Source organism: Chrysoperla carnea, chromosome 4 (genome assembly GCF_905475395.1).
Source record: "Chrysoperla carnea chromosome 4, inChrCarn1.1, whole genome shotgun sequence".
In the NCBI taxonomy this organism is placed as follows: domain Eukaryota; kingdom Metazoa; phylum Arthropoda; class Insecta; order Neuroptera; family Chrysopidae; genus Chrysoperla; species Chrysoperla carnea.
Genome location: NC_058340.1, coordinates 39060960 through 39075251, shown reverse-complemented (window position 1 = coordinate 39075251; position 14292 = coordinate 39060960). Strand labels below are relative to the sequence as shown.

The following is a 14292-nucleotide window of genomic DNA, read 5'->3' as shown; positions in this document are numbered from 1 at the left end:
CCTGTTAAACTATTTACGAACTGAATTAATTCAATCATGAGCACAAGTATTTGTTAGCTTTTAATCAAATTTTAAAATAATTATTTAGTTTTAATATAATTTAAGAACTTTTAATCAAAATTTTATTTTCAGCTGGATTTACTGTACAGCTAGATATGGAACGTTCAGTTCATATTCTATGTCTATGGATTAAATAACATTAAAAGAAAGTTATATAATTCAGTCATACTTTAATAGAACGCCAACTCATTTCTTTGTACTGACTTTTGCAGGCTCATTTAGCATTTTGAGCAAAAATAATGTTCTCTATGGCTGTATTCAAGGTTCAAGTTGTTGTGAGCATCACGAAATATTATAACTTGATTGTAAGTCTTTACAAAAGGCTTAACCAGGGAGCGAAAATTTTGACCAGGTTAAAGCTTATATCTTCTGCTAGTTGAAAAATCAAATATAAATCAAAAATGAAACAATAAATTAAATAGAACAGTCAAATTTTGCAAAATTTTAAGTCCTCGAGTTTAATAAAAACATTAAACATCTAATCATATTTAATTTTATATTATTTATAAAGAACTATAATTAAATAATATTCAAATATTTGTAAAAAATATATATTTCTAAAATAATGACCTGCGCACCTGTCGATATGGACAATCCCAGAGTAACTAGTTAAGCTTGCAATCCTTAGTAAGACATCGATCAGCTTGGAAGTTTCGGTGCTAGAGAGGCGTAGAGAATCGATTGCAAAAGAAACATTTGAGCAGTTATTCAATCCCAAACTAGTCTATAACAACCCCTGGGGGTCGTTTAAAGGCGAACGGTAGTGAAAATCATAATATGGTGTCTGTAAGAATAAATATTCCACGAGCATTCACATCATACGCCGGCCCATAAACGGGAAAAGAACGGATAGTTTGTTTTTCGTTCGGACCCCACGCAGTCTTAATCTGACATTGCATAGCTGCGGATCTATCTAAATAATGAAAAACTGGCAAACGGTCTACGAGACAAAAAAGCTTGGAAACCAGTACATTAGAGAGTTCGTATTTTGTCGGTGATGATTAAAGATTGACACCTCCTTATTTTTCTCATATTTAAATAATTTTGTGTGTAACTATTTTTTTTTTAATTTTGCAGTCCGGGTTATCATGATGCTAATGCGTACTGGATTGGTGCAACTGATCGAACTTATGAAGGAGATTTTCGGTGGTCAGACGGGTTGCCATTTTCTTTTACAAGTAAGTATCTTAAATCTTACAATTATTTGAACATTATAAATATCTAACACTGTATGAAATTATCTTAATCTAATTTATTGAACCAACCTTTTCCCTCGTACAACCATGTTGACGGTCAATGAATATTTTTAAAATAATTTTTCGCTACAGTTATTTTTATGTATGCCAACATACATTGTCAGAAAAGTAAATTTATTAAGTTGATTTTCATAACATGCATATTTCAGTTAACATTTATTCTATTTTAATTTTTTATACCCAAATATTTGGTAAATAAAAAACTTTTTTTTTTTTTGAGAGTGTAGGAAAATTTCAATTTGAAAGCACATTGTCCTTTTTTAATGCTTACATTTAAATTATGAAAACAAATTCCATATAAAATGAAGAAATGTATGCCTTACTTAGACCTTGTTCGTTTGTTAAAAAATAATGTTGAATTTTCACTTTCGAATAAAAGTTCTTTTGTTTAAATATTTCATTACAGAGAAGCAAAACATTTGTCCAAATAAAACTGAAAGTACTTATTTTTATAGAGCAAGAGAAATTCCAATACAAACTTCATAAAATAAGAGTCTATCTGTCTGTCTGTCTGGCTGAACCGATTTAGATTTTTTTGGTTTTTTTTGAAGATAATCTAATGGAGAGTGTTCTTAGCCATGTTTCAAGTGCTAATTTAGGGTTCCGTACCCGAAAAAACTAAAAATTGGCGATGATCTTCCAAACCGACAGTTTGGAAAAGGCTGCAAGGAAAAAGACAATTTAATGAGAGTGTTCTTAGATATCAAATACGAGTTTCGGGTTCCGTAGCAGAAAAATTTATTGAGTTTGTAAAAAGGTTGATTAAAATCGTCATTTTAATCAACCTTTGTTTGAAATATTTTAATTGACCTTGAGATATTTTTCTTTTTTTGCTAATATAATTACGTATTTTGAGAAAATTAAGTGGGACGCAAAAAAATTCCCCTCATTTGTTAAAGGAACTTATCTCATCTTTATATTTTCTAGGGACTGCTGACTGCCTTACGAAGCAAACGAAATCATTTCTTCTACTTTACAAATAAGATAAATTAGTTGTATAATAATTTTGATCCAATTATTCGATAAAATTGTATTTCCACACATAAAATAAAAAAAAAAAAACTTGGATCTTGGTTTTTACAAACGGCATATTGCAAATTGTATTAAATTTTTAGTTGTGAAAGTTTTATTTTTATTCCAAACCAATTTCTACAGCAAGTCATAAAAACTACCATTTTTTATAAAAATAAATTGATTTATGATTTTCTAAAATAAAATTCAAACTACAAAATTATTCAATAACTTCACGTCTCATTGCTTCGCACCCATATACAAATGATTTTATCGCCATAAAAAAATTATTCAACTTATCTATATACAAAATGTTTACTTGTAACAAAAAAAGAATATTTGGTAGTTTGTTAGAAATTCTAGTTGAATTCTTAATAATTGTTACGTTTACCGTTAGCCTAAAAATATTATCATACAGGCAGACATACTTTACATATGTAAATATTATATTAAAATTTATTCGTCATATCTTATACCTTTGACAGAAACTGCCGCAAATACTTTTATCGGAAATTCTAAACGAAAGGTGATGTGACTCTAAAACATCCTTTTTTTTTATTCGGTTTGGCTTTGTGGATGCAAAAGTCTTCCTTTTTCCATTTTCGTTTAATACATCACAAATTGAATACATTCACGTGTAGCTTAAAGTCCAATTGTAAATTTTAATAATCACTGCTCAAACTTTTCCCTTATCCTCGTAGACTTGGTTAACTTGCTTAAAACTGCATTTGTTCAGCGAAAAAAATTTGTGGCGTCTCAAACCTACAGATAAGCGCTTTGGTTTATCAACATGAAATAACAGCAAGAAGTTACGCGTTGTATGTTCTTCCGGAGTTCTTCAGTGTATTATTAAATAATAACCATACGATTTAAAACGCTCATATAAAAGTTGAATCGCATCGTGAGTCGACTTTTCATGCCATAGAATTAGAGTCACTAATAGATTGGGCAAGTAATAAGAATTTAATTAATAACTTAACTAAATACTTTTTTGACACCTAATTTTTCAAATCAGTGCTATTTTAGTTCAATAATTATTTGCAAAATTGGGCTTAGAGACCACCAATTCTGAGAAAGAAACATGAAGAGTTTGTTTTTTTCAATATGTGCTTTTGTGTCTCGTAAGCCACAAGCTCGTAAGTGTAATGTGTCTTTGTGCTTATAACTTTGATTGTACGATATTGTAAAAGGTATAATCATATTTTTAAGCTTACTGTCTAACGATATATATTATGTATGAACAATAAATTTAGATTATTTATAAGAAAAATCACTGCAATCAAAACAAACTTACACAAACAAAGTATTTTCTCTTAAATCATAAAATATTAAGTTTTTCTTTCTACACTTCATGGGAAGAACAAAAACCTTTTTCTATATAAATCCAAATATGTGTAGAAAAAAAAACTATTTCCCTTTTCCATAAATCGTAAAAAGAAAAAATTCAATAAATAAAAAATTTGTTCTACATATTTCATCTTTTATTTTATTTTTCTATGACAAAATTTATTATACGAAAAATAGTAAAGTAAGAAAAAAAAACATAATAAAAAGAGTAAATGTTTTTATTGTTAGAAAAAAAGGGCTACAAATTTTATTATGTTTGAAATAGTAAAAGTGGGAAGCTTTTTTTTAATATATTGAAGAGAAGTGATTTTGAAAGGCATATTACAGTTACAATATGCGATTGTATTTGATGACGAACTGCGTGTGATGATTTAACTCTTTGAAATGACAATTGTCACGTGTCATTTCACAGAGTAATATCAAAAACTCCCACCCTACAAAAAATTTTATTGAACATGGAATTTAGAGAATCACTAAATTTTTTTAAGCGGATTTAACGATATTTATTTATTTTCAAAACAAGTTTTGTAAAATAAACAAACATTGAAGTCAAGTTACCCGTAAGCATAGGTTGGCATTGATAAATACACAAATAAATACGTAAAAAACACTTCAAGACATTCAAGATTTGCTACGAAAAATTTGGTCACGAGTGCAAGACTAAAGTTGAGAGATTTGTTATTTTAACAGGAACATAATCGAACAATAAAAGGGAAAATTCCATTTATATATAATTTCAAACTGATATCTGAAAAATAAAAAATTTCTATGTTAAAGGTGTCCAGCAAAGGACTACCCATTTTACGAAGTAGGCAAAATTAATTTTGCATTTTTTCAAGTTCGTCATTTCCATTTCCATTAATTAATTGAAATAGAACTTCCTATTGACAAAAATTTAGTAAAAGACACTGTTAGGCTCAGTAATAACTTCTTAGGTTATCTATGTATATCGGTGGCAATTACAATGTTTAATGATGGATAGTCAGACAACAGGGTACCTAATAGTAGTTGATGAATTTTTTTTAGCTAATTTTAATATTGGTAGAATTGGTAAGGAAAGTGATAGCTATAACGCGGTAGTCTTTGTTTTTAAAGTTGAAATTGTTCAGCGACGTACGCGGATAAAGTTTTTGCAAAAAAGTGTGGGTGCTTCTATTTGCGGTTTTTCGTCGTTATATAATATCACTTCAGGCAAATTCAAAAACAATTTCATAATTTAAAACATTTTATTCGTATTCTACATAAAACTAAAATTTTATTAAATTTAATTTCCTGTATGAAGGTATTGAAATTTCTATATAAATAACTATTAAAAACTTTTGATTTCATTATAAAAGCACTGACCAGATGGTACACAAATAATACCACACATGTATGAGAAGGTCAGCAAAGTCGGCATCGGCATCTTTTGACTTTAGGTCAAATTTAGAAAATCCAACCCTATTGTGGCAAAAGTCTTAGAAAATAAATTATTTTTCTATCAGAAATTGATTGGATAATAATATTAAATTAACAAGAAACCCTCGATATAAAATCAGATCTGATCGATCCGCTTGTGACATTGCAACTCCTTTACGAATGAATTGATTTTGATTTCTTCAAAGGTAATTTGACTGATAATGTTCGCAGAGAATCTATTCAGCCGTTTGAATATCATCGCATCTTTTCTAGTTGTTTGGGACACAGAATTCTAAATTCGCACTTGAAACATAGCTACAAACATTTTCGATCGATATGGAAGTTTAGGTAAATTAAATATAAAGCCAAATTCATTGAAATTTTTTACTTCATTCTTCGGATCTACAATTCGATAAAATAAAAAGCTCACTACGATATTTCAACGAATTATTCGTGACTTCTAATGTACTTGATTGTCTTAATCACATCCACTTGGCTATACAAATGGTCTGATCCTTATTAACCCGATTATTTAAGTCATGAAAAGGGGTTAACCTCGGAATCGAATAAGCTGAATATTTGTACCAACCTTTACTTTTTTAGTACAAATGTTGTATCCAAAGTCACATATGATAAAATTTTCTACAATTTTTGTCTGAAACTTTTTTTTAAATGTGGAATCATTTTTAAAATATAGAGCGTGCAGTAAATGGATCGCTCAGCTATACGTACCTCAGTGCAGTTTCAATATTTATAAGCAAACCTTATATTTATAAATATTGACCCTGCACAAAGGTACATATAGGTATACAAATTGGTTTTTTTTATGAAAACTCAATTGTAATAGCTCAACCTAGATACCTTTCTCCTATATAAATAAATGCAGTGAGCCATCAACAAGCACGAATTGTGAATATTTAATTCTGTTTGAAAAGTTTTGAAAAACAACAACAAAACATCCATTATTATCAAATAAATATAAAATAAAATATACACTGTATATAATCTGGAAATTTATAAAATTACGTGTTTCATATAAATTACGTTTAGCTTTAGAGCAACTGGAAATTTATATGTATACAAAATTAGCCTTTTAAGAATAAAGAAAATTGTTAGAGTAGATATTCTGGAGATATTTGAGTATCCAGAGATAAGGAACGCCATCGGTTGATTCATTCATATCTGTACCTGAAACGTACAGGTACCCATTCAAAATTCCTGGTGCATGATAAGAAATCCGCAGTTACCCCTACGGAATTTAAATAGAGGCAGCAACGCCAATCGTTCTTTTGGAGAATAATATAATAAGATGAAAAATAAAATAAAAAAATTTAAAAAATTGTATGTATCTTACATTCCCTCTTGATCCCCTTTGTACACACTCCTAGTTTACCTGGTAACTTAAGCTTTTCAAAACTAAGGATTCACAGATATGAAATTTCATTCAACAAGGACCCTCAAGAAATTTTAATTTTTTGGAGGAGTAGTGCAGCTACACGTTGATCTACTACAGGTAGATAAAAAGAGATAAAAGTGTTTTGCCTAAAGCTGAAAATGCTTAAAGAGAAATATTTAAGAGAGGTTACCAGGTTTAGAATATATAAACTGAATGACTCTCAACCCTCCATGTGAATGTTGGCATTGTCACCCAACCCTTTCACCCTGACCTAAACTTAATCAGCATCAGAATTATCCATTAAAGATTTCCATAGGTGGACTTGATTTCAGGTTTTCTCGCTGATTTTGCTGCCGTCTTTCAACGGCAGATATGACTAATTCATCAAATTTTCTGTTCATAGAGTCTTGGAGTCTTGTTAGAAATTTTTCTTTTGTAAGACATAACAAATTGCTCTTGCAACTAATCAACTAAGAATTTCTCATTTTTTACAGGCTATAATTCAATCCTTTTACCACAAACTCGTAAAAACTTTTCTTTCTATCTAGCTCACAGAGAGTTTAAAGTTTTTAGACTAACAAAACTGACATTTAAGCTCATATTTCAATCACTGACAAGGTGGATAGTAAAATAAACAGTAAACACTCCTTATGTGTTTTTAGATATCATGTATGCTAATACAAATTCCCATAAATAACATCAATTTCGCATTATATTCAAATATGAATAAAATTTACTTCAATATTCATTATAGTAATGCTCACATTTAACACTATAACAGCAAGCAGTCTTTGAACCATATCTCTAATAACACGAAATGATTTGACTGCACAGTAGGTTTAGCTGAAATTTTCTAGTATAAAAGCACCATTGCAGTAATTTATTATTACAACTTTGTATATAAAGTTGAAGATAAATGGCATGAATTTATAGAAATATTATTGTCGTTAAAATTATTTTAAAAAACCATTTTACTAAAACATTTCTTTACTAGCCAAAACCACTATTTTTTCTGATGGATATACGGAGAGAAAAATTAAAAAATTGCCTGAACAAGTCTAAAAACAACACTTTTCTATATTCCCATACAGAAGATTCGTAATAATAATTAAAAGTCAATTTGAGCTTTAATACCATACCATAAAGTTTAAGTTTTAGTAGAGGGCATTGAGTGACGTTATTATCGTATAAAAATTAATGTCAATATTTATCAATATTTATACTATTGTCATTACTGAAAAACAAATTGTCTATGGTAAAATGTAAATTATCTGTGGTAAAATGTCAATTGAAGTGTAAACGTCTCTTTACTGACCCGGACTGTTAGGCGATACGAAGTTCGCCGGATCAGCTAGTATACTTATATTTTAAAACGGCTGCTATAAAAAATTGATAGCTTAAATTTATTGCTAGAAACCAATGTGTATAAAAATCGAATGATAAGCTGACCTACTTAAATTCCTTTTTCGTTTTTAACCGAATAGCATTTCTTCATCTTCTTATTATTGTACTATTAAGAAACAATTATTCTTGTACATTATCTACCATGAAATGAAACAAATGACAATCCATATTGCATAGTGGCATGTCATATATAGAAGCAGACATAAAGACAACAAATCTTAGAGAATAATATAAGAGAACAATTTTGTAACCGAAATCTAATCTAATTGTTTGTCACTGAAATGTCGACTGTGTGTGATATATAAAACCACATTTCATTATCAGACAGATTCCTTGGTTGACTTAAATAATGGTAGCAAGCAACAGAATAAATTTCTTATTTGTGTGCTTAATTTACTTTGTTTTTATAGCTTATTGTCAAGAACGTTTTTGTAAATTTTCCTAGAATAAAAAATATAAATTGGGTGAACATAATCATTATGTTTAACAACTTTGCTAAGGATAGCACCCCACAAATAAAGAGAGGTGTATTACTATTAGATAACGCCTGGCATTTAGCGCCACCTTTAACCTTTAAAGCACATAAGTAGCACGTAAATCACGTAAGATCGAGAACACACTTCATTTTCTATGTGAATAGTTACGTCATTACTGACATACAGAAAGAAATAAGCAAAATACAACATATTATTACCGTTTCGGCTAAAATGCCATGTTAACATTTTTTGGATGATATGACCCACCTTCATGTTGGAAAAGTACTTTATAAGCCTGAGTCTTTAAGAAACTTGGAAAATTCATTACAAATGAATTATTTTGTAGTTAAATCGCATATATAATGGAACGATGACTGCAAAGAAAGGTTGGTTTTAGGGCGGGTCGAATCCTGGGAACTTGTTGTAAAAACATGTTTCTTCTTAACGTTCTCTTCAAAAAGTAACGTTGAATTCGATTATTGGAATCGTTTTGATATAAATAATATGAATAAAAGCGTATATGCACCATATCACTACAAAATAAAGCTAATAACAAATGAAATATGAAAATAGTTAATTATAATAATAGCTTCTAGGATTTACCTAAAAGGTATTAAACAATATAGAGTATAAATTTAATAATAACATTATAGGATTTATCTATAGGTATTCCGAACTAGCTACATAGATAAATTTAAAAAGTCTATCAAGTTAGCCAAACCCTAGAAGAGCTCAGTTGGTTAAAACGTAAACAATCCCGTTCCCGATATGCCTAGGGTAGCGGGTTCCATTCCCATCGTCACAACAAAAATTAATTTAATTAATAATTTTGGTAGGTTGGTGTAGGGCATGGTATATGCATGAAGGAAATGCACTCAGCCTCTCAAAATAATTGAGGAGCTGATATATGAAAATATCAGCAAAAATGGTGGTAAACATATATATTATACAATGGGCTCGATAGTCTAAGTTTGACTTTCGTGGACAGCCAATACAACCTAACCTAACCTAACCTAACCCAACCAAACTTGTTATCGATTAAAAAGGTAAAATTTTTTGCTCAAGACATTTTCCGCAAACAGTACAGTTTAAACAAACACGGACTGAGAAGTTATACCCCAAATCTAGGCACTCTTCGAAAACAATTTCCCAATAAAAGTGGTTTGTTTTTCTATGAAGTCCATTTTTGTTTGAAGTGTAATACCGACCGCAATAGACCATTTAAACCATATTGACCGTACTTAAATACTGATAAAAATTTATGTACAGTAGTTTTTTTGATAGACAAACTTGGTTTATAATGAATACTAACAAATAGTACAATTGTTCCCTATAGACGAGGAAATTTTACATTATACCGCGAAAATTTCTTAAATAAGATGGATCATGATGCGATTTTTTGCATTAGGTTCTACAAGATATTTATAAATTCTGTGCAGAACATTGCAAATTATGGGAAGATAATTTTACTCGTTTGTGCATTAAAAATGCATTTTTAACCCCCCGAACTAAAAAGGGGTGTTATTATTGAGTTTCACCGCTATATGCCTGTGTGTGTTTGTGGCATCGTAGCGTTTGAAAGGTAATTTAACGGAGAGTGTTCCAAGTGCGAGTGCGTGTGATCCGTACCCGAAAAAAAACAAAAAAATTGACGATTATTTGTAAAAGTTTCGGTTCATTTTTAAATTTAGCGTCTCAAGCTCTTACAAATAGTCGAGTATGAGTGACTCATAGAAAACATTATTTTCGAGTTTTTAGTACAATATAAGCTTGTCTCTTAAAAAGTATTTTTTATTGATTTTTTTACATCATTTCAAATACCTATAACCAAGTTTTTAGCGAGTTACTAAAATTATATAGTTAATTTCAAAAATACATCATACCTTCTTTTGTTTCCTGAATTCTAAAATAAAAAAAGCCAAATTTTGAATATAAAAAAATATTTTTCTGCATATTATTACAGCTTTGTAAAGTGCACATTTCATGTCAACCGCTTGAGTGTTATGAAGTTGGACGCGTGTATTATGTTAAATAAAACAAGTGAAAACAAACAATTGACTGAGTTAATTGTTGAAATACTATGTATAGATGTCACGTAAATAAAAAAAGATATCCACTTTTAAATAGCCACACACACATAACTGATATGCCCATATTAAAACATACTATAAAATTTGTACATAATTAGCGCCCTCGTGGGTAAACAGTGAGGTTTACAAAAAAATGTTCTGAACAAAAGTTGTTTATTTTTTAATAAGGAACATTTTTTTACATTTAAACTTTTGTTCTATCTCTAACGGTTTACAAAATGGGTCCTACGCACCCAAGACCCAATTGACCTATATTGCTGATTTACGAACTCGATCTCACTTTTTACGTCCTGAGTACACTATAAAAATTTCAGCTTTATATCTCTTTTTATTTTTAAGTTATCGTGTTGACAGACAGACGGACAGATGGACTAACGGACAGACGGACAGACAATTGGAAATGGACGAATTGGGTGATTCTATGAACACCTATACCAAAATTTTTTTCGTAGGATCATTATTTTTAAGCGTTACAAACTTGGGACTAACACTTAATATACTATGTATATTTCATATATACATGGTATAAAAAATACTCAAATCCGTGTAACAACATTTGTGCTGTTTTTTTATTTGCAAACAATCTCTGCCATCATCATAGTAATAATATCACCATATCATGTATTCATGAAAAAAAAAGCTGGGGAAAATGAATAAAAATATCAAATGAAAATCTTGTTCGGAAGAGAGAAAATGAAAATTTATTTTATAATAAATATTTGTATATAATGTAAACACAATGGATAAATATTAATTTAATTTTTTTTGTATCAGTAGGTATTAGTTGTAATATGTATTCTTTATATTGAAAAAATATTTTGATAAAATGAAAAAAAAAAACAATAATTGGTTTTTTTTCATGTACATTTTTACCTCTATATACATAACATAACTCAATAGTTATTGCCCTCTTACTGTAGGAAATGAAGCATTTGACTCAGGAATTGTCTCCTCGTCAGTATATTTTTATGGGAGCCGGTGGAAAATGTTTGTCTGAGTGTACTCAAGAATGTCATATACATGAGTGCTTGTGCTTTTTCGATTTACGCACATGCGGCGGGGCAGAAGTTCCCTACTCCCGGACACCATAATATCTTTATTTATTAAACATTTAAAAAAAACTATTGAATGTTCGATTTTATACAATTCTAAATATTTTTGTATCTGAGATATTTTTTACTTTACGTCACCGTTTTCGAGATATAAATTCGTTGTTGAGGAAAATAAAGATTATTTCGTGGTTACGGTAAAAAATTTAATTTGAAAGTCATAAGATATTATATACTGGACTATTCTTAGCATTTTTGTACTCTTGACAATTTTCAAAAAACTTCATCCTTTTTGATATATAAGCTTTTGAAAAGTAAAAATTACGTATTTTTGTCAAAAATTCGTTATTGACGAAAATGAAGATTTTTTTGTGGTTCTGGTTAAAACTTGGATTTCATTTCCTCGATGTACTTCTCTTAAAGACTATGTGATGTATCCAATTAAAATATGCCAGAGTAGTTCGTAGATTGTTGGCAGAGAGTGTAGAAGAAAAAACGTATGTTGAGTATGGTAGAATAGAATGCATTTGTTGCAACTCGAGAACCACAGAGCCGGATCCAGGAACGACTAGCCCGACAATCTCCCGGAGCGGCATAAATATGGGACGGCAAATCGTTAAAATATGATTTACACTTATCTCGATAATCGTAGGTAAATAAAGCCAGGGTTATTCCGAAAACTGGAATTGTATAGAAAAATTCATTATAATTCATATATAAAATAAAACACTGAAAAAACACCATTGGAATCTGTGTATTTAAGCGAATCTGTGCAAATAATACACACACCCTGTATACGAATCATCTTTTTTAAATTGACATATGCTTGAAACTCGAAAAAGAACTTTTATTGATATAAATGCTTCAAGCTAAAAATATTGAGTGTGTAGGTGCTTATATTACGCAGACATTAAAAGTGACCTTGGTTTTCAAATTAAATGAAAAGCTCACTCAATAACAAGTTGTTATTGATTAAAAAAAGAATGAACATTTTTTGTTCGAAACATTTTTTCATATCAAAATTGTTCTTTCGTTTAATTGCTTTTGCTAAATCTTCGCTCTTCGAAAAAAAAAATTCCAATAAATCCAATAAATGTCGTTCGTTTTTCTATAAAGACTATCAATTACTTTCTGAACGATTCGGTTTACAAATGACTGTTTCAAACAAAAAATGAACATCTTTATAATTTGAATCGTTCATTTAATGTTTGACAGTTATTAATCAATATAAAATGTAGTGCGGTTTTAAGAAAATTTAAATCGAATTCGGTGCCAGAATGAGAAGTGTCCCTTTGAAACTAATATCTTTGATTTCGAAGCATTTTCCTCTGGAATATGGTATGTGTAAAAGGCGGGCAATATTATTTTTTTCCGGAGCGGCTAAATAGCTAGATCGGGCCCTGGAGAACCATTCAAGAAATAAAGACGTAATTGGTTTCTATTTTGATTAAAAAATTTTGATTTTAATTTTCTGCAATTTTGAAAAATTTCTTACTGAAAATGTGACAGTTTTTCCGTAAAATATCACTTTTTCACAAAATGTGTATAGCATCTTGATCAATACATTTTTTCCATAAAATTTTCTCAATATGATAAATAAATATATTATCTCACACTTTTTAATCATTATTTTTTGACAATATATACATCAACACACTATACTTGTTAGAGTAGAGGTTCCTTGTCTATCAAAGAAGACTATCATAGAATAAGATTGTCAATCATTTCACAGAGCTCAAAATTTATTGTCAATATTGAATGTCACGCAAGAAATTTTGCTTAAAATAACAGTATGTCATTACACTTGTACATAGATATGTTGTGTATGTTTAACACAAAATTTTAAATTCATTTTTTTTTTTTGAAAATAATTTATTTATAACATTAATGTTTTTCATCGAATGTAATTTTATTCATAGAAAATAATTTCCATAGAAAAAATTTTCGTTGAAACTAATATGGACAAAAATAAACTATCATATCACTAATGGAATAATAATAATTAGAGGTCGAATAGTAAGGTTAAATCTTGACTGAAAAACTTCACTGTATAAATCATAATGTTTTGATTTTGAAAAAAAAAATTAGTAAAAATTTCAAGTTTCTGAGTATGTGTCTTTGGGTAACTCCATGAATGGTTTAGATTTTCAATGTGATATGATATAATTTCCCATAAATTTCTGTAAAAGTAAATCTATTTTATCTAGTGCCACACGCATAAGGCTTTAATTACAAATTGTTTTCACTTACAGATTGGTTTCCTGGTTGGAGCCAACATGGGCATTATAATCGACAACCGAACGATGATGGTTTAAGTGATCAAGATTGTGTTGAATTACGTCAAGCATATCATTTACCCAGTTCATTGTCCCGCTTAGCTGCGTCATTTCATTGGAATGATCGAGATTGTTCAACGCCAAATTATTTTATTTGTGAACGTTTGTTATCTGATGGTGAGTTCAATGTTATATATCATATAGCATTTTGGCATTTGAATTTTGATTATATTATTTCTTTTAGTGACCTTTTTGTAGAATTAGGATGACAGTAAGTTTAAACATAAGGAGAGTACCAAGTAAAAGTTTCATTAGTTGTAAGCTGTCCTTCGATACTTCGTTACACAAGTTTCTCTGAGTGGCCTGGCACGTAGTCGAACAAAAAAACAAAATAAAAAGAGCCAGAGGTGTCGTGAGACACCCGGTAGGAACTATGTTCTTTTCTCTATAATTTATGTACCTTAGAAACTTTCGTATCAGACCTTATTGAGAATACAATTAATATTTATTAGTTAATAAACTAAAAAAA

At 29.5% G+C, this 14292-nt stretch overlaps 1 protein-coding gene across 1 annotated transcript in view; it reads left to right on the top strand.

The window, feature by feature from the left end:
* The window catches only part of LOC123298714, a 105917-nt gene that overhangs the window by 59168 nt on the left and 32457 nt on the right, over positions 1-14292 (top strand). Inside the window, exons 6-7 of the mRNA XM_044880807.1 lie at positions 1138-1238; positions 13740-13940. Of these exons, the coding sequence (XP_044736742.1) occupies positions 1138-1238; positions 13740-13940 (302 nt within the window). The remainder of the gene's footprint in view (positions 1-1137; positions 1239-13739; positions 13941-14292) is intronic.